The sequence below is a fragment of the Oxyura jamaicensis genome, chromosome 1 (genome assembly GCF_011077185.1).
Source record: "Oxyura jamaicensis isolate SHBP4307 breed ruddy duck chromosome 1, BPBGC_Ojam_1.0, whole genome shotgun sequence".
Classification (NCBI taxonomy): Eukaryota; Metazoa; Chordata; class Aves; order Anseriformes; family Anatidae; genus Oxyura; species Oxyura jamaicensis.
Window position 1 is genome coordinate 122,411,930 of NC_048893.1, and position 21,481 is coordinate 122,433,410.

At 39.1% G+C, this 21,481-nt stretch overlaps 1 protein-coding gene across 1 annotated transcript in view; it reads right to left on the reverse strand.

Moving 5' to 3' along the window:
• The window catches only part of PHEX (phosphate regulating endopeptidase homolog X-linked), a 105,862-nt gene that overhangs the window by 39,504 nt on the left and 44,877 nt on the right, over nt 1-21,481 (reverse strand). Inside the window, exons 11-12 of the mRNA XM_035309829.1 lie at nt 21,226-21,354; nt 16,792-16,893 (exon numbers count right to left, since the gene is read on the reverse strand). Of these exons, the coding sequence (XP_035165720.1) occupies nt 16,792-16,893; nt 21,226-21,354 (231 nt within the window). The remainder of the gene's footprint in view (nt 1-16,791; nt 16,894-21,225; nt 21,355-21,481) is intronic.

Consider the following 21,481-nt stretch of genomic DNA (forward strand, 5'->3'; position numbering starts at 1 on the left):
AATTTCCTTTTCTATTTCCAGTGCTTCAGTCCTAGTTATTACACTGCTCTAGATAAAGTGAAGAGTAAAACTCATCCAATGTAGTTTCTACTCAGCTGCTTAAGCAAGTTCAGTGAATATCAAATGATCTGCATGTGTTTCAGCCATCATTTAAATTGCTTAAAGTAGCCTCTGTGTTGATTTTACTTGAGTCCCTTAACACTTTAGATTTTATATCTATTTAATCAACTTATATGGTGGAGTAATTCCTTTAAAAGCAATTTATACTGCAACTTGCAAAAATCCAACAATGATTTTTAAAGAAAAAGCAAGGATTTACTATGTTAGTACAATGTCATTTCACTCGTGATTCACTCAGTACAGTGTCAATCAAAAATTGCTGATCATATTTTAGCACATAAAGTTTTTTGTTTGTTTGTTTTGTTGTTTTTTTGTTTGTTTTTTTAGCTATATACTTTAAAAACACTCTTACCTCCTAGGCTGCCTTCCAAATGAAGGCAAAAAGCATTCACACCTCACTGGCTGTAAAAGCGGAGGACTGCAAAGCCAGCCTAAGTCTGGCAGTGCTTCTTTGCTGAAAGGTGCGGAACATGGGCCCTGTCCTCACACTCACAGTGTTAGCTGTGTGGTCAGGACCACAATATGCCCATCTCCTCTTCACCACGTGGACGTTTTGGGGTAAATATGGAATATCTACCACATCCATTTCAGTCCCTTCCAAGCACTGAGAGCAGCATCATGGAAATTACAGTTTTCAGCCCTTTTAAGCCCCACTCCTTAAGCAAACGTCTCCAACAGTGAGGATGATTCCTTTTCCAGGCTGCTTACTAACTGATCTGATATAGGCTGACTGAAATATCATGTCCATCACTATTATTTAATATTAACTTTATATTTGAGTCATATTTAAATTAGTTAGTCTTGTCATGGCTCTGCTGCATTAGAAACAGAAGATGGGAAGAGTTGTCCTAACTGGACTACCTCAGAAATGCTGGGCTCACTTATCAGGTTATACAGACTCTTGTTCTGAGCCTTTGACAACTGATGTAATGAGCTTATGATTTCCATGCATGAGGAAAAATGGTCAGATGCTTCTGAGATATTTCACAGTACAGGCTATAGAGAATGCTAGTAAATAACAGAATTTGTCTCAGAATATTTTGAAAGTAAACTCAAAATGTAATGCTGCTCTTAGTGCTTTGATGTTTTAACAATAGATAAAGCTGTCTGTAGTTTATAAGATATATATAGGGGGAAAGTGTCATTTTATTGCATTGGTTACTTAGAAATTCTTACCACAGCATGTGCGTTGTAGAAGTCTGAGCAAATAGGAAAGACAACTATATACTCCTTAATAACTAAACATTAACTAAAGGTAGACCTTACAAGCATTACTAGTAATTCTGGTGATGACTTCCTAAATGTTCCACCAATCAATTAGGATAACAAAGATTGCGAAAAGCACGCTTTGTTACTACAACACCAAGTTACTTTGCAGGAAGCCAAAAGGCTGTGGCACACCTGTAAAGCCCCTGATGCTGACAGTGAAGGAAGTGGGACTCCTGGTGGAGGGGACAACTTCCTACAACCAAGGCAAAACCGATGAGAAGACGTAGGAAGCTCTGTGAAGACCCTGGGAATTGCTTCACCAGGTTTTCTCCCAGCAGCTTTGCAACAGGTACAAGCCCTGTCCAAGTCATCCCAACTTATCTACACAGCAGACAAGTTTGAAAGCATCTTGTTATGAGCGGGTTTCTAAATTTGCACACTGGAAGTTTCTTGCTTCATTTTATACCTTTTATTTTCACTTGAGTAATATTTAATGGCAGTTTGAAGACTCTTTATTCATAAAGCACAAGAAAGTAGAAAACTCTCCTACGACTGGCATGCTCTTTGATAATCAAGTCAGTATTTTCCCCTTGATAAGATTAAAAGTATGTTTAAAGGACCAGCCTTCCAGGAGGCATGCACACACATATGGGCAAAGCAAATGAAATGTGACAAATGTACAGGAACCAACAATGTGATAATTGCGCATGAATCCATTGTAAACACACCATGCACAATTTTTTATAGTTTAAAGGCTCATTTAATTTATCTAATTTGCATATTAAGTAACCATTTGTACAGGAAGAAAAGGAATGATGGGGTATTTCCCCTAGTCACAGTCAAGTATTCAGACTAGCTTAGGCTGTCAGGTAAATGAAGAAAAATCATCTCCATGAGCTTCCTCTCCTGTCACTGAAAGTGAGATGGTCTGGCAGGGGGTGACACAGAGCAGCAGCAAACTTTAGAGGAAACTGTGATAACAGTTTTCTATCCAAGCAGCCAGAGAGAGCAGGCTCCAGGGCAGAGGACCTGGTATGCAACTTCTCCCTCTGCCACTGATTAGGCCAGAAAGCTTCACCACTGACTTCCACAGGGTTGGGATTTTATCATAAGTATGTCCTTCTCTTTCTGTCGTGAGAGTTTTGTACGTCATTTTACTACAGAGACAAAATAATAAAAGGCTTTTCACTCTTGACTTAACTACTTGCAAGGTGGAAAGAAACGTGCATTTCAATGCTACAAACCATCACTCCAGTCAAGTCAAATTCTCACTTGACATCCAAAAGTAGCACATGAGGTTTCCAAGAGCCTTTTTTGCCCATCATAGTAAGATCTGGATATTTTGTAGGCCTGCTAGCAAAACCAAGTACTGACATATTGTATTCACTGTAAAATAAATAAATAAAAATCTCTATATATCTCACATCCAACAAAGTTTTATGAGTCTGACATAGATCTTCTGTATTTTAACTTAACTCACAATAACTGTGTGAAGATCACTTTCAAACTTCTAAAAATAATAATAATAAAAAATAATACAATTACAGTTCACTGAAAAATTAGCATGAAATACATTTTGAAAGCTAAAATCATTCACAGGAAAGTAATGTTCCATTTAATTACAAAGATTAATTCAGCCTTTATGTATGTGTCTGGTCTTTTCATTTTTCATTGAAAACAGATGATTCAAGAGCCATCTGGTAAAACTGCTGCATAAATATCACAGCATCTATTTAGGTTTCATGTATAGAAAAACTGGGAAAATAGTAATGGATCTTGGAAAAACATTGAAAAGTTTCATCCCAGAGCTACAGCCAACTCCTATAGATATGATTAGGAAGTGACGCACTGGCTTGAGTAGGACCAGGACTAGGCCCACCTTAACAATGTATTTTATTTCCACTGCAGAGGCTACATCAAATGTCAGGGATTTGCACATCATAAACTGCAATCCAAAGTGAAGTAACAACTCAAGCATGAACTCTTGTTCTGAAACAATAATTTTAAGAGTACTTGATCTGCACTCAACTGACAGTAATACATACTTCAGAATATAGCTAATCATCAAGTTATTTATTTTTAAACTTTTCTTTAACTTTCCTCCTACATTTGTGTATCACAATGCAATCTATGTAAACTGTGCCTATCAAACATACTTTCCAAGATTTTTAGAGCTAGTGATACATTTAATAAACAATTCTGATACCACTCCATACTCCATCATTGTGTGATATTCCACACCCATATTTCAATAATCATTTTGAAGGCTTTAAATTAGTCTGTTATGATGATGGAAAATACAGCTATGGCTTCATTCTTGTAATAGCTTGAGTTCAGGAGGTAGAAAAGAAATCTATCAAGTGACTTACATGAATAATCACACCCAGCAACAAAATGGATTTTAAAGATTATGGCATCAAATACACTTATAGCACTGTGGTCTGCAAAGTAGCTGAGTCCATTGTACTGCCAAACTATGTACTGCCAAATGAAAAAAAAAAAAAAAAAAAAAAAAAAAAGTCTTAGTCCTTGCCTTGCTCCTCCCATCACTGTCCATGTTTCTGCTCATGCTGCTGGCAACCACAGCTCTTTCAGGTTCTTGCTACATGTTTCTGCAAGATTATTTAGATCATTATCACAGAAGAAATCTACCTATTTTTTTATCCAAATATTTTTCTGCCAGATCAGTGAGCTAGATCACTACACAGAGAGAGCCAGCAAGTGCTGGAACTAGTGCATGGCAAGTGCTGGGAACACATGATGTGGGAAAGAAGAAAAGGAATAAGCAAAGGAAAAAGGAATAGCACTGGTATTATGTGTTATATTACTTTACCCCTTCCTCTGAATCATCTTTTGAAACCAAAGCCTCATTCAAATAAAATTTCCTCTCAAGAAATTATTACCTAGTACACACGGGAACCATAATGTACTTTACCATCCAAGGGAAAGGAGGGGAAATGGGACACAAAATTTTCTAAGCAAACAGTTAGTTGGAATTATATAATTACTCTTAATATCCAATAACTGTTTCTCACCATAAAGTTACACCTAGAATTTTATTAGGACAGCCAAACATAGAAAACAGTCAGAAAAAAAAAAAAAAATAATAATTTACATCACAATGTGACTCTTTCCTGTCTTAAATCCCTTTTGGTTCTGGCTTTCTGAAAGGCAAAGGACCTGAATGTTCAAGAATTCTAAAACTAATTTCATTGGAATTAAATTTACAGTTTAGACTAATCCTGGTTTGATTTTTTTAGCAACAGAACCAAGCTAAATAACAGAAAATCTGTAAGAGTACAACTTCTGTAAACATACAAATCCACTGTGATATTTTCACAAATATAACTCCTTAGTTCAATGCAGCAGTATAATTATTATACCTACTCATAATTTCACCTACCAGCTTGGTTCCAAACTCATTCTGCTGCCATGAATGCTTTAATTTTACTAAGAAAAATAATTATTTTGTCCATTTTGTTTTAATTCTGTTTTCTATTTGTAACCTCTGCATAACAATTATCATGATTTCATTATTTTATGCATAGAACATTATATATGATAGGCATGAAAGCTGTCTTCTGTGAACAGAACCTCAGCTCTGTAAATTAAATACATTTCTTTTTGGCACACAACAAATATCCTCCTCTGTGCTTATACAATACATAAATGATTAGATGTATCTCTTCCATAATTTTGAATGAGAGCTTAGTTTGACTCCAGTGAATCAACGGGATATCCAATTACACAATCAAAACCTTAAACCAGTTTGTTACATCCCTAAGTGACAAAAAAAAAAAAAAAAAAAAAGTCTGAAATGGTGAATGTGAAAACGCCTGAGTAACAGCTTGGAAAAATACCAAATCTCAAGCAGTCATTGGTCAACAGGAATTTTGAAATTGCAAATGTTACAGAAGGTAGATTTCTTAATGATATTTCTCCAACTCCAATAAAAGACTTCTGTTTACAGGCAGAAAGTTCTGGAGGACTGGGGAGGAGGTTGAGGTAGGGTGAATACTTCTAAAGAGATCTCAATTAGCAGTTAATGATGGTCATTATACAGCTTACACCCACATGAAGCAATGAATACATATGGACAACATTTTAACCAAAACATGCTTCAAACAAAAATAAAATAATTATTGACTTCAAGAGAGATGAGCGATGCCAAAGCTAAGTGTGTTTAAAAATTTTACTCTAATTTCGTATACCAGGAAGAGCACATTGCATATCAGAGTACTTCCTGGCTTTAAATCTGAAATATTTTTTACAGCTTAAGAGTAGGTGTCACCAGAAATAGTTTATGGTTGCAGCCTGATTGGCCACTGACCTTCATTTACCCATCCTTTTGACTTGGCTTCCCAATAAAGAAAATTGAAATAATGATACTTCGTGCATCAAGCACAGTAAGTGCATTTTGGTTTTCTTTTAATCCAGGGAAAAAAAAAAAAAAAAAAAAAAAAAAAAAAAAAAAACAGTATAAAGTATACTCCAAATTAAACATAGAAACAAAAAATAGATTTCTCTCATTATCTCTTCAGATTTTCAGTTCTGGTTTTCTACATCACTTTCTTTCTCTTTCTCTCTTTCTTTTAAATGAGTACAGACTAACTCCATGATTCAACCTGAGCCAGACACAAAGGGCTCCTCCCAAGAAGTTTGGTGATGTGGTTACAGCGGTCACCCTCAGGTACTTCTTCCCTAGCACCCTGATAATCACACGTAGCACTGTGATGTTTTCTCAGGGTGGCTGATGTCTGTGCCTGGCCTCTCCATGGTGGGCTGACTTGCTGCAGTGTTACACATCTGGGAAGTGCTGCTAGGTGGAATAGGGACAACGAGCAAAAGGCATGGTTTCAGACTGTACCAACTCCCAGACAGCTTTTCGGCATGATTCACGGGACAACACGCTTCAGGAACCACTCCTGACAGTATCATTGAAGTTACACCAGGTTCAGTTACCTCCATGGTCATCCAACACTATCCCAGACAGTTATGCCTCCTTGCTTATCACCTCATATCACATTCCAGAAAAGACAACACATACCTTAGATATATAAAAACAGTACCTCAGTAATCTTCAGCTTGGTCTTCATTTTATTTCAGACTTGCTGAGCTTGGAAAAACCCAGGGGAGTTTATGTCTTAGGGACCACATGGGCCCAAAGGTGACCTAGGCAGGTGCTGTGTAATATAAATGCAACCAGTTTCTGTCATCAAAATTTATAGCCACATGATTTCAGTATAAGGAGATTTAAGTATGAGGAGTTCCAATCACATACAATTAGACCAGTGCAGGCTACTTCCCAGAAAAGAATTAGGGGAAAATACCTCATGTCAATACCTCTACATATTAGCACAACTGAGCTATGTAGCAAAACTGTTTAACAGCAAATCATAACTGTACAAAGCTCCTAAGTCAGTTTTAAGAGTCTCTGGGTTTTCAGTAGGGATCATGCTTGAGGACCACCAGAAAGGATGGTGCACAGATATGCACACTGACTCAGCCTGTGCTAGGTCCAGCTGCAGAATAATGTCACCATGCCAGTAGTGACAGGTCCACTCTGGCACAGGGATTTCAGCTGTGTGTCCTTCTAACACACCTTAAGATCACTTAGGGTGTGAATTCAATAATGTGTGTGCAGCCAGCCAGGAGCTCCTCCAGCTGCACTTCAAACAAGCCAGAAGCAAAAGTGTTCTGGTCTGGAAGCATAGAGGATTTGCAATGCCACAAAGAAAAAGACACTTTTGACCAGGATTTGGCACATTAGCAAGCTGCAGAAATTATGTTGCATTTTTTGTAGAAACTCCCTGGACTCTCTTCATTGCTCACCCCCTGAGCTCCTCCTCATCAGCCTACCCAAACTCCTGCTGCTGTGCCACCTCTTGCTAGAAACACACCCACCCAATTGAAAAAGCTTTGCTGCTGCTTTTGTTTTAGCTCTGAGGAAACAGCAGGTTTACCAAAAAAAAAAAAAAAAAAAAAAAAAAAAAAAAAAAAAACTGTGCTGCCTGGCAAAATAAAAGGCCCCAAGGCCCCAGTGTGCTGAAGAGATCTCGGGCATTGAGTGCTGTAACACCGTCTGCGAGAGAGGCAGCCCAGGGGCAGGGAAGCTCTCTTCCCACCACAGCTGTAGGGGAGATGAGTTACCACATTGCTTCTTCTGGCAGTTTTACTCAGCAAAACACTTTATAACCTGTTCCAGAGGGGGACAACTTCTGACCTTAGTCTCTGCGTGCATGAGTTTATATGCATTTAATATTTTTAAGGTTATCTTTGCTTAGCAAAGGGAGCAGAGCTACTTTTTTATTAATTAATAATATGCAAAAAAAATTCTCTTTCCATTTCTAGCCACAAGTGAGCATCAGACCAAGTCTACACTCTGAGACCAGACGTGGCAGAGACTCATTCAAACACTACTCTAGGTCCCCAGTAACCATTTCAGTTCTAAACACAAACATTGTTTGCTTTATATTTAAATCAATTCCAATTACATGTTTACTTCCAAACTGATGCAGCTCACCACTTTCCCAGAAGACTGAGCACAAGACACCAGAGTTTCCTTCATGAAGGAGGGCAGCTAAGGAAGCTTTTCTCTTCAGTGGAGCATCCTGGCTTCTGAAAGGCCAGTAAGGGAACAAATTCCTGGGTCCAATGACCTCCTTGTTATAAAACTCCTCCAGAAGCAATCTCCAGCAACACCATTAACTGAAGCATTTTGAAGATCCATTTAACATTTCACCTTTGCTTCCATGATCAGTGCAATACCTAAGCCAGCTAAAGTGCTGCTAAGACTCAACAAGAAGGCAGCTTTCCTCTCTGAGGCTCAGGCAGGCATATAGGACTTGGAGGTCAGCACAACCAGGAAAGATAGGAAAGCCAGGTAGATACCTAAGCTTGACTTTGGACTCATCCTCCAAGCAAGACAAGGATATCCCATGCCTCAAGAATCTATCACTGGTCAGCTGGAGGACTATAACTTCTTTGTAACTGTTGCTCTACGGAAGACAATTTTACTTGGTAAAGCAACAAAGCCAATGAAAGTTAAAGCTAAAATTGTCCAAGACTTCCAGGGGTAATGGAAGACTTCCTGATCTTTGGAAGAATTAAGCTGCCTTTTATGCTTTCACATTGCATTTCTTATTCACTTATGCTTTCACACTGCATTTCTGCCACAGAATCTCCAGATTCACCCCGGTCCCTGAGCATCAGCAGATGCGTCCGTCCACCTTTCCCTCCCTCCATTTCAAGCATGAGATTTGTCACAGATGTTTTGATGTCATGCACCCATTCGGGTCTTATGCAGTTGTGGCAGAATCTGAAAAATGACAGCTGAGAGATCAGGGTTAAATACAATTTCCTCTCTCTTCACCTGTTTTCCACTATCTGTTTGCACGGTGCTCAGTTTATTAATGGAACTGACATCCCTGCACAACTGAGTGAGCAGTAGCAGCAGCCACATAACAAGGGACAAGCTGACAGCAGCGATCTAACCCCAGAGGTAAGAGATAAGCAAACATGCCATGGCTATTAGTTTCAACTCTGGCCAAGGGAGAAGAACATCTCCTGTGGTTACTGAATAGAAAAGCCCAGTCCTCCTGAAAAGGTTAAATTAAATTTTGGATGTGAGAGAGATTATTCTTTGAGTGTGAAAATCAAAGTTTGTGATGAGAAATAAACATTTGACTTCTAAAATAGAAAGTGTTGTTTGATGATCTGGTGAAAAGTGAAGGTTTATTTTTATTCGGGGAAAAGCGTGGAACACTTTTACACTGAAATGAAAGTGTCATTCATTCTCTTTATCTTCCAGGTGAAAAACACTATGCTGAATATTAGCATTTTCCAAACAGCTATCTCAGGGATGGTGAGATATTCTACTGTTCATATTCCAGACTAGGTAAGTACAGCAAGCTTTCCAAAGCCCCTGCATCATTTCTGAGCTACACAGGATTTATTTCACTTCCTGCTCCCAGTCGAGTTGTCCCTTTCTCTTCACATGTCCATGCTTAAGGTAGGATAAAGGAGAGTTACACCACGAAGGTAAGATCCTGGTGATATATTTAATGCCCAAGAGAGCTGCAGAATGTGATTGCTTATTCTGAACTCCAAACCATGTTTCAGCTGAATCAGGAAACTTGCTCACTGCTCCCTGCAATGAAACTACTACAGTACAGGCAGAACCCTAACTTTTCACATCAAAAGACTACCCCGGACAGAGACTATCCTCGTTGCAGGAAGCTAATTTCCACAAAGGAACAGTACGGTCAGGGATGAGCTGACATTAAGTAGAAGTATGCTTTCCCATTTAAAAATGACAAAGTTATTGCAAAAAAAAAAAAAAATCTGAAAAAAAAAAAAATCTAGTAAAAACAACTAATTTGGAAGTAAGAACCTGCCCCCCTTGGCTTTTGAACAGAAATAAAGTGTCTAAATGCAATTAGAGTTTTTGGAAAGTTCTCCCTTTTGCTAATTCTTCTGAAGCAAGTCTGGCAGCTTGTGAGTGCTCTGAAGCAGTCTTACTCTTTGTGAAGTTCTCTGAAATCCATGAAACAAAAATATAAAGTCATCTTAAAAGAACCAATGAAAAAATGAAAGGTGTCTTGGGATCTTCTGTTTTGGAACTTCCCTCCCCCCTACCGTGCAAAGATTCATTCTGTCAGTCTTGTGCTGGTCTTCCTTCCAGAAAAAGCCCACTTGAGATGTGGGAGGCACTGAGATTCAGGACTGCTTTTTTTTGTGTGATATTCTTGCATTGTTTTATATAGGTTAGCTTCACAGACCCCACAAGGTACAAAAACGCATATTTCTTTCTGCACGGCACCTACTGACCATTCTCAATTTTGGATGCTTTGTCATCTTTGTGCAAAATTAGCATGGCATTAGGAAAGATTAATTTCAGCTCCTGGAGCTGTGGTGTCTGGCCTCTTTTTCTGGATATGCCTCAGATATTAATGAAAAGTTATTTTTCAGAACTGTATCTAGAGAATGTCTTGAGCAGTCTGTTTGAATACTCCCATATTTCCTGCATGTAATTCACAGAATCACAGAATGGCTGAGGTTGGAAGATACCTCTGGAAATCACCTGGTCCAAACCCGCCTGCTGAGCAGGATCACCTAAAGCACATTGTGCAGGATGGCATCCAGGAAGGTTTTGAATATCTCCAGAGAATGAGACTCCACAACCTCTCTGGGCAACCTATCCCAGTGCTCTGTCACCCTCACAGTAAAGAAATGTTTTCTCATATTCAGCCAGAACTTCCTGTGTTTATGCACCTTCATGTGCCAGGGTTATATGCAAAGACACATGGACATGAGAAAAAAAGAACAGGCAATGAGATGATTCTCTGGTTTCCCCACTACAAGAATGTAGGAGGAGCGGAAGACGTTTTCCAGACAAACAAAAGGAGGTGCTTCCCCACACAGAGCACAGTGAGGCAGTGGAAATCATTGCCATGGGAAGCTGTGGATGATAAAAATTGTCATGGCTTCAAAAAGTCACTAGACAAACTCACAAGAGAAAAAAAAAAAATGAATAAATACAAAGACACCAATTCTGGCTCAGGAAGCAACTGAGCTGCAGATTGTCAGAGAGTGGGAGAGGACGGCAGGAAAGTATCCCTTTATGCTTGCCCTGTCCTTATGTTCATCTCTAAACATCTGCTACTATTTGGCCACTGTCCGAACTAGATGTTGGACCTCTGGTCTGAGCAGTATGGCCATCATGTTCTTAGTGAAATCACCCAAATGTGAAGAGAAAATGACCACAGAGAACAGGAAAATATGGCAGGGGCTCAGCTAATTGACCAGAGGGCTGGATATAGCCAGCAAGTTCCAGCTGAGAGGTGAATGGCTTTGGTGGGATAACCGATGGATATGTACCTCATCTAAAGTACCCATACTTTGTTGAATCGGGGCTTGTGCAGATGGCTCTTGAATTCCTCAGGGCTATTGGTCTTAATTGCATTGCATTATCTAGGGAGGCTTGCTGTAGCTCTCTGAGGCAGGAGAACAAGCCCTGGTACCTAACACTGCCAGAAAGAGACATATGTAGCTAAGTACTGTCCTTATATTTTCCTGTGTTTCTCTTGCCTCGGTCTTCAGACAGAGCGAGATGCAAAGAGAACAAATGTTGCTTATATGACTTCCTTAGAGAGAAATAAAGCCAAGCAGCAGGCAAGTTCAGTAGGCAAAAAATGATTGCACAGTGACCTTGGGATTTGTGCTCCATGACCTAAAGAGGTTAATAATGTTACAGAAAAATCTTATTACAGAAAAACAAACTTTTTTTTTTTTTTTGGCTTGTCATCTATGCTTTAAAAATAGTATTGCAAAGCAAAAAAAGATAACTTCCTACAATACAGCCTACTTTACAAGAGATTTGCAAACTTTCAGAAAACAAGCTTTTGTGTAAAAGTCTCCTTTTCAAGCCTCCAGTTAAACTCAAGCGCAAAGGGCATTTCAGGAAGGAAAAAAAGTGATTAATAAAATAATGGCTCCTGCACAAGATAGGAAATAATTTTACATCTCAGTGACAATCTTCCAATGAATTATCCTCTGAAGAGCAGCAGAGATAAATTACCATTTTAAAGATGAGAGCACTGATCACAAGAGCCATGTCAATGGAATTTCAGTAGCGGGTTCCCCTTGTCTCTGTGGACCATCATTACAAAACACAGTTGTCAATACCATTTGGCTGACAAAGTGGACTGAAATCTGCACCTTCTTTGTCAGGGAGACAAAAGCCTCCCCTCTTTCCTTCCCGTTCTCATTTGCCATCCTACTTAGAGGCTGCAAGGTAGCTGGGCAGCTGTAGAGGCATCTTTCTACACAGCTTCTGCAACTTGCAGACCATGTACCTGAAGACTGTGGCCAGACACACCTTGCACTCATTTGAATATTTTATCTGCTCTTCAAATGAGGGCAAAATTTAAGGCCCTTACAATAGGGAGAGGAAAAAAGGACAGGAATAGGAACATGCTTTCTTTTTATTTTTCTGTTTCTTTTTCTTTTTCTTTTCCTTTTTCTTTTTCTTTTTCTTTTTCTGTTTCTTTTCTTTTTCTTTTCCTTTTCTTTTTCCTTTTATTTTTCCTTTTCTTTTTCATTTTCCTTTTTCTTTTCCTTTCCCTTTTCCTTCTTTTTCTTTTTCCTTCTTTTTCTCTTTTTCCTTCTTTTTTTCTTTTTCCTTATTTTTCTTTTTCTTTTTCCTTCTTTTTTTCCTTCTTTTTTATTTTTTTCTTTTTCTTTTCCTTTTCCTTTTCCTTTTTCTTTTCCTTTTCTCTTTTTTTTTTCTTTCTCCCTTTCTTTCTCTCTTTCTCCCTTTCTCTCTCCCTTTCTCTCTCTCTTTCCTTCTTTCTTTCTTTCTCGCCTTCTCTCTTTCTCTCTTTCTCTCTTTCTTTCTTTCTTTCTTTCTTTCTCTCTTTCTTAAATCAGAGATTTCCATTGAAAATTCGGGAGGTTAGCATGCATGATTTAAGCAAATTTCTGACGGTATTCAACTACAGATCAATAAAGTAATGCTTGCACAGGGTGCAGAAGGCAGGACAGGGCAGAAAGCAGAGCATCACAGCAGAGTGCCAAACGGTCCTTTGCGATGCGGAGCTCCTTTAGAAGCAGCATGAGCTCCATCCAGAGAATTAGGTGAGAACTGCACGTGAAGACAGACCACGGCACGTAAGCCTGTCAAAATCTGACTCTGTAAGACTGTTTTTCAGATGGTCTGGTTTAAATCCATGTTTCGATCATCTAAAGACATGAATGGAGGGGAATAGGAGAGAAAAATTACTAACTGGTTTCTCATTATATTGTTCTAATACAGACAGAAAGCTAAAAATAAACTCCAGAGTTTACAGGGTAAAAAAAGCTGATTCTCAGAAATCAAGCATTACAAGGAAAATGTTCTTTATGTGACATGGATGTGTTGGTTTGATCATCTTAATACATTTTACGTTCATCAAATTAGAGTGAACAAGTAGTGCTAGGTGTCCTTTCTGAACTACTTAAAACAACAGAACAGACACGCAGAGTTAGAGGCAAGAAACATTACAATGATTAGATGGAGTCGACAGGCTGCCTAAAGCAAAATCCAAGCATCAATTTCTGCAGAAGGCCTTAAGTCCTTCAGAGGTTGATGGTCCCTTTGATTGCAAAGCATCAGTGTGACAGCAAGGTGTACAGGTGACCTCAAGGTGTACTTGAGGCAAGTACACGAGCAAGGTGGGGATCGGTCAGACAATAGGTATCAGACACCATGTAAGACTGTGACTATTGTGAGGGAAATTGTTGATAATTCTCTTTAAAGCCTGCCAAGTCATTTGCATCAGAGTGTTGTCATATGAAGATACAATCACCATAAGGAACAGAAGAGATATCTGAGTGGAGATGTTCATTCAGGAAGGTTCACTGTGCAGACATCCAGATCCTGCATTTGATCTTGTTCCTCTTCCAGGAAATTGCCAAAAAGTTTGCTAATGACCGAATTATTTCCAAAGTTAAATAAAGGGCTAATCAAAATAAACTGTTCATATGAAGTAGGCCCAGTAACCAAGCAAACAAACAAAACCAAACAAACAAACAAAAAACCAAACAAACAAAAAACACTAGGATTCTACAGTTCTTCTCTTTCCAAAGCTTTTAAGAATAAAATGAGATTACAAATATGGAGGAAATTCTAAGTATATGGACCACTGTCCTTTCCATATAACCTACAGTTTTGCTGTAGAACTTCAGGCATCAACTCTACTCTGCCTCACTACAAGGGACAAAGTGCCCAGGTGGCTACAGAAGTCTGAGAGTGAGAAAATTAGGATGGTATTTTTGGCCTCAGCTCTGTCACTGGGCCAAGCTACTCCAGTGCTTTGGTATCTCATCCATAAACTGGGAATGAGGCCCAAACTCCTTGACAGCTACTGATGAAAACATGATAAAAGGCCACGACATTCTTTATCTCACTAATACCTCCCTTTCTTTACTGAACGGATAATAATAGTAATGATCAGGTGCCATCTTCTGTTCTGGAAACAGAAACAAGGAGAAGATGCTTTCACAGGACTTGAAATTAATTTCAAAGCAGAATATCCTACTCTAATAAAAAAAACTTTGGAGGCTTTATTAACCACAGTAAACTAGAACAGATGTTTTGTGTATTACTGGGCTCAGTCCAGCAATAATTGGCCAAAGTGCTACAGTTTGCCTATATTAAAGCAGATCAAAGCAGAGGGTTCTTTCTGAAAGAAAGTGCCTTTTGTCTGAAAGAAAGTGCCTCCAGCACCCCACTGTGCTCTGTCATAATGCTGGGCTCTACTTTGCTCCAAAACAAAGAGTAAACCTAAGAAGCCCCCCAGGATCATACAGTTTGCTCTTCTTCAATTCAAGAACAAAGCTTCTTCCTAACTTTTGAAATCCATTACATTTGTGTTGTCTTCAAGATGAGGATGAAAACTGTCAAACTGACAAAGAAATGTCTCTTTTATAGTTCTATATAATACAGCAATACTGTTGTTTTTTTAAACAACACAACAACCTAGTCCAACATTCCTGTTGACTTTACTGTTCTGTTAAAGGATAAGTATTAAAAAAGTTACCACATAATGTGCTGGCTCATGAGATTTTAAAAAGTAAAAGATTTTGAAGGTTTTGTTGTATGATATATCATAAATTTCCACAGTGTAATAAATACATTTCTTAAATTTAAAAAATGCTCATCCAAATGTTCCAGCACAAATCCCATATGAATCATTAGCAATAAAAGAGTATTTAATAAACATGCATAAAATTCTTGTTTGGAAATCTACCAAAATGTCTTTCCAGGTTACTGCAATTTCTAAGTCATTATGTAGCACTTATAAGCCTGACCTTGTTCCTACCTCAGTAAACTATAAAATTGTTGCTCAAGTCAGTGATAATGGATTTAAACCATTTGCTATGCATAACAGTATGGCATATAGCAGTATTTTGTTGTACAGCTTGCATTTAGTTTGTCATGCACTGTGCAGCCCAGACTCACCTCATTAGCTTCAGAAACTTAACTGAGATCCCTAAACTGGGAGCAAGCAGTGTAAGCTTCCTAAATATGTAAATGGAGGGGAAATGGGCATCTCCACCCACAAAAGATCTAACCTAACTTCTGAACACAGCCTTCCCTAAATTGGGAAATAGATATTGTTTTAGGGAGTTTATTAGTTTGTGGTAAAGCTTGTATTGTTTCTCTGCTGGAAGAAAGGTAGCAAATTTTTAACAAAAAAATTAAGCTGATTGTTTGCTGGAAAATTAACATATGACATGTATGTAGCTGTAAAAGTGTATAGAAACATCTCTATTAAGGAAATAAATAGAAAATCTTCCTGCTCATAGTCTACATCAAATTTGTCAGATATCTAAATTAAAGATCATTATGCTTCTAAGGGTATTTCTAGTAAACAACCATCACATTCTGTCAGAAATAGTAATTGTAGCCCATATATCATCAGGTTAGCAAAAAATAAACTGTCTCTTACTATCCTTTGCTTGCTATAGTTTATCAGTCCATTTATGCAGCTCTATTTCATTTGTGTATCTGTGAAGGGCACCGCTGTAAAAAAAATGTAAATAGGCTGTGTATGGAATTTAAAACTTTCCATCAATAAACTGTATGAATTGCCTTTTCTACAAAATTGGCAAAAAAAAAATCTTTCAATTCCATGTTTGTTTTTAAACCAAAACAATGCTATTTTCATTCCATCACAGTGAGAAGGAACAGTGAAGCTGTATTTGTATGTCAGTTCATTCAGAGGGGAAATTTACTAATTCACTGATATCCCATTGCCTTCACAAATAAAGATGCAGTCCTACACATTTCCCTTTTCTGCCTCATTTATGCCTCTTCCAGCTGCTGCTCTGGGGCAGAGCTCTGGGCTTAGACAAGCTCCCTTTCCGTATATCACATGCCATAAGTATATGAGGAGTCTAAAAAGGAGCTTTCAGTACCTCCTGCCTTCATCTTTGCCTCCTGCATTTTATGGTCACACAACCTGAAAGTAATCATGACAGATAATGCCCACCTTGACCATAAAAATTCATAACTAGCATTACCATATCAGGCTGTTCAGCTGGTATGGTTACCGCATTCCTGGAAGGTGGCTTCCAATTTAAGCCTTCCACCATGACTTTGGAGAAAGTGAGAAATGTGGATACTTCCAGACAGAACACCCTCAGCTGTCCCACATGTTTTGGACACTGTTTTCTGTTTGTATGTTGGTGAACCCCTGACACCCCAGTCAAAGCTGAAGACCTTATCAAGAAAAGCACTGCACAAGTGAATCTGAAGTGAGCTCAAGGTCTACACCAGCCAGAGATGGAATAAGAAAGATGGAGGCAAGGGAATGAAGAACAAGGCAGCTGCAGGTAAGGTACATGACATCCTGTTCTCACTGAAGTCAAATCTTCACTCTGACAGGATTTTACCCACCCACCATTTACATTTATTACCTTCTCATAAGCTTTTCTTTTTGTTTCAGAGTCCATCCAGTCATTTTCCTTTTCCAACATGTCGATAAAAGCCCAGCGTATTCCTTCAGTCAACTCCTCCATCTGGAAAACAGTTAGCAAACCCCTCCCCAGTAAATTATGGCATGGCAGGATCATTATAAGAGAAGTTTCAATGTATGATGGATTTGGTAAGACCATGAATGATTCTAATCAGACAGTAACTGCTCTTTCTTCTTGAAGATTGATTTTTTTTTCTTTTCCTTCACATTTCCTTTCCTTCAGTTGTACCATACAACTTGTTCATTGCTGATCCTTTCATGTCACAACTGTGAGAATGCCTGTCTTAAAACTGTAAAAAAAAAAAAAAAAAAAAAAAAACACCGAGAGAATTGCAGTGATTTGTGGAGATTTTTGTCTCCCTGATCCTAGATCACTAATCCATACAGAAGAAAGAGCCAGATGCAAAGTGCTTGCACAGATAAAGCCTTTTCTGCAGAGAGAACATCTGTAGCCTTGCTTGGTTTATGTCACTGAGATGCTCCTTATTAATACTGCCAAAGAACTGAATTTGGACTGACAGTATCATGATCCAAATACAAAGCAGCATCCAAATATTCAGCCAGCAAGCTGTGATTGTGAAGTACTCTTACCCTTTGCGTACTGCAGGGATAGAGGCCATGGCTCTCTAGACTGAGCAGCCCTTACTCTGGTCCTGAACTTTCAGTGACAGCCTGCATCTGTGCAAAGCTATGAAAATCCACAATCATTTTAGCATGGCTGCTTCTGTTCAAATGGTGGTTTGGCACATATTAAAAGCCACAAGTGTATCACGTGCAAGTGAAATAATAATTGGAGTGTTCAATGAGTATAAGCATTAAGAAAACCCTGAAATGAAGAAAACAATGAGTCTCACAGCTAAGAGATGCATTACATTGGTCTAAAGAGCAGAAATGTCCTCACACTTGTGCATTTGTCTGTCAGTGTATACCAGAAAGGTAAAGGCAATGTGCTGCTTCTATTTGTATCAATAGATGAACCTTGTGACAGATTACCACTGAGAATACTGTGAGCATGAGGCATTTTGGAAGATCCAGCAGTTGCCAGAGGACTTCAGTACAGACCAAACCAGAGATGAGACAGTACAAGACAGGACAGATAATCATTGTATGAAGACTTACTGGATCTTTTTTTATCAGTTAAGTTACATTTAAAAATAATGAAAATGTCAAGTACTAGCATTTTATATAATTTTATTCCAGTGGTTTTAATCATTTTATATCTGATACTTTTGAAAAGTCATTACATATGGGGACTTAGCTCCAGAAAGTAATGCTACCTTCAGCTGAATTGTCATTTATGTATTAGATGCATAGAATCATAGAATCATAGAATATCCTGAGTTGGAAGGGACCCTTAAGGATCATCAAGTCCAACTCTTGACACCGCACAGGTCTACCCAAAAGTTCAGACCATGTGACTAAATGCACAGTCCAATCTCTTCTTAAATTCAGACAGGCTCGGTGCAGTGACAACTTCCCTGGGGAGCCTGTTCCAGTGTGCAACCACCCTCTCTGTGAAGAACCCCCTCCTGATGTCAAGCCTAAATTTCCCCTGCCTCAGCTTAACCCCGTTCCCGCGGGTCCTGTCACTGGTGTTAATGGAGAAAAGGTCTCCTGTCTCTCGACACCCCCTTACAAGGAAGTTGTAGACTGTGATGAGGTCTCCTCTCAGCCTCCTCTTCTCCAGGCTGAACAGGCCCAGTGACCTCAGCTGTTCTTCGTACGTCTTCCCCTCCAGGCCTATCACCATCTTCGTAGCCCTCCTCTGGACACTCTCCAACAGTTTCATGTCCTTTTTATACTGTGGTGCCCAGAACTGCACACAGTACTCGAGGTGAGGCTGCACCAGCGCAGAGTAGAGCGGGACAATCACCTCCCTTGACCTACTAGCGATGCCGTGCTTGATGCACGGTTGGCCCTCCTGGCTGCCAGGGCACACTGCTGGCTCATATTCAACTTGCTGTCTACCACGACCCCCAGATCCCTCTCTTCTAGGCTGCTCTCCAGCGTCTCATCGCCCAGTCTGTACGTGCAGCCAGGGTTTCCCCGTCCCAGGTGCAGGACCCGGCACTTGCTCTTACTGAACTTCATACGGTTGGTGATCGCCCAGCTCTCCAACCTATCCAGATCCCTCTGCAAGGCCTTTCCACCCTCATTCGAGTCCACGACTCCTCCAAGTTTGGTGTCATCAGCAAACTTGCTCAAAATACCTTCTATTCCTACATCCAGATCGTTTATAAAAATATTGAAAAGTACCGGCCCTAAAATGGAGCCTTGAGGGACCCCACTAGTGACCGCCCGCCAGCCTGACGCAGCCCCATTTACCATAACCCTTTGGGCCCTGCCCGTTAGCCAATTGCTCACCCATTGTATGATGTTTTTATTTAGCTGTATGGTGGACATTTTGTCCAGTAGGATCCTATGGGAGACCGTGTCAAAAGCCTTGCTGAAGTCCAAAAAAATCACATCAGCTGGTTTCCCTTGGTCCACCATACGGGTGATCTTATCATAAAAGGAAATCAAGTTAGTTAGGCAGGACCTACCCTTCACAAACCCATGCTGGCTGGGACCAATGACTGCTTTGTCCCCCAGGTGCGCCTCAATAAGTTCGAGAACCATCTTCTCCATGATTTTACCAGGCACTGACGTGAGACTGACAGGCCTGTAATTGCAAGGGTCTTCTTTCTGACCCTTCTTGAAAATCGGCACAACATTTGCCAGCTTCCAGTCTACCGGGACCTCTCCAAATTCCCAGGATCGTTGAAAAATAATTGAGAGAGGTTCCGCGATGACGTCCGCCAGCTCTTTCAGCATATTTTATTCTGGAACGGATCTTTATTTGTGGTGGAGCCAGATAAAATGCAGCAATGTTCCTTTGATTATTCATTCTATCTTTAAAATATATATATATATTATTTTTAGAGACAGTATGGGACAAACAGAACAGTTCTAGCATTAAATATGACTAAACAGTCAACATTCACAGAAAACTGCATCCCAGGGAATACAATAACTTAAAGGTATTGATGACAGAGCACCAACTCAATTAACTTAGTGCACTAATGAGGTGAACTCCCTGTATTTTGAGGTTACAAGTTCAAACTCAAGCTCTACAGCTGGGCCCTGGTGTTAGGCTTTATGCACCAGCTGTATCTGCAGGGGGCAGGAAAAGAAACCTATTCCTGCTATCAAAGTTATTACTGAAACTGCTCAGGCATAGCTGTAAGAAACACTGCAGGCACTCTGGGTTAGAAACAGAGCTATATTTAGACACAAATAATGTCTTTCTTGATAAAAGGAAGAGAGAAGGATCTAAGGTATGAAACAACAGTCACAAAACATGGAGGAAAAAATCCATATTATATATAACTCAGAGTTACTTTCTCATAAACATATTCTATGAGTCAGGAAAAAAAAAAGGGGGGGGGGGGCCGGGAAGAAAAAAGAAAGAAAGAAACTTTTATAAATAGGAGTGCTTCTCTCAAAGGCTTTCTAAATACCTAAGAAAGAAAAACAAAACTGAAAACCAGTGAAATGAAAATGATAACAAAAATGATCAACTAGAAAAGCACGCTTCTAAATGGATTACAACAAATTTCACCTGCATCCAATTTTATCTCCTATAAGTCTGAATCTTGTGATTTATACTATAAGGTATATATGAATGTCTTGCTATGGGTGTTACTGTGAATTTAGACTTGAGAGTTTTTCAAAGACTTGGTCTGAAAGGAATTTGCATACTAAGAAAAGTTGTACTAAGGTCACTTTTCAATAGATAACCATTCTCCAACAGTTCATCCCCCAATAAAGTCTATATTCTTACAGTCCTTCACACAGAAGTCATACAATCTTATATCCCAGAAATATGTTTGCCACTAAATTGCCAAATAACACATTACAAACTCGATGAAGAATAAGGGAACTGAAAAGCTGGATCTCAGAGAGGAAACTCCAGATGAAAACAAGCAACAAAAGAAATGCAGAACGTGAGAGGGAAACACATGTAAAATATTTGTAGAAGCCCAGTCAGAATGCTGGTCTGTCTAAAATGGAGTCCTTCCCTGAGAAAGCAGCCGAACTAAACAAGATCAAGCAGACAAATCAAACTGATCTAAGGCTGTGCAAGGCCATTGCAGAGCTGTTGTTCCCACACAGGATGCTGTTTCATGTGTTTCTTCAATGGTTGTACCTCTATTGTACTAGGAGCTAAGTCTAATAATGAAATAGTTAATTTTAAATTAACTAATGTTACTAAATCAATGGCTGGAAAAGCAGATACTGGAAAACTCTATGAAAAAAATTATGAATGGAAAATAAGTCATAAAAGATTGTGCAGGGAAATTAATCATTTGAATATGCTATTAAGAAGACTCACCATCTCTTTTTTGTCTTCTTGAAAATGGGCATTCACAAACATCTTACCAACAACATAAGGGAGTGCACTTTCAACAAAGTCCACACATTTATCCCACTGAGGCAGCAAAGATGTTGTTCCATGGATCACCTGTTGGCAAGTGCATGCAGGAAGTCATAAAATCATATTGTTTATAGAACAAGTCTACATCCACATACAGCATATTTTAAAGTATATTTGTGAAAGGAGAGGAGAGGAGAGGAGAGGAGAGGAGAGG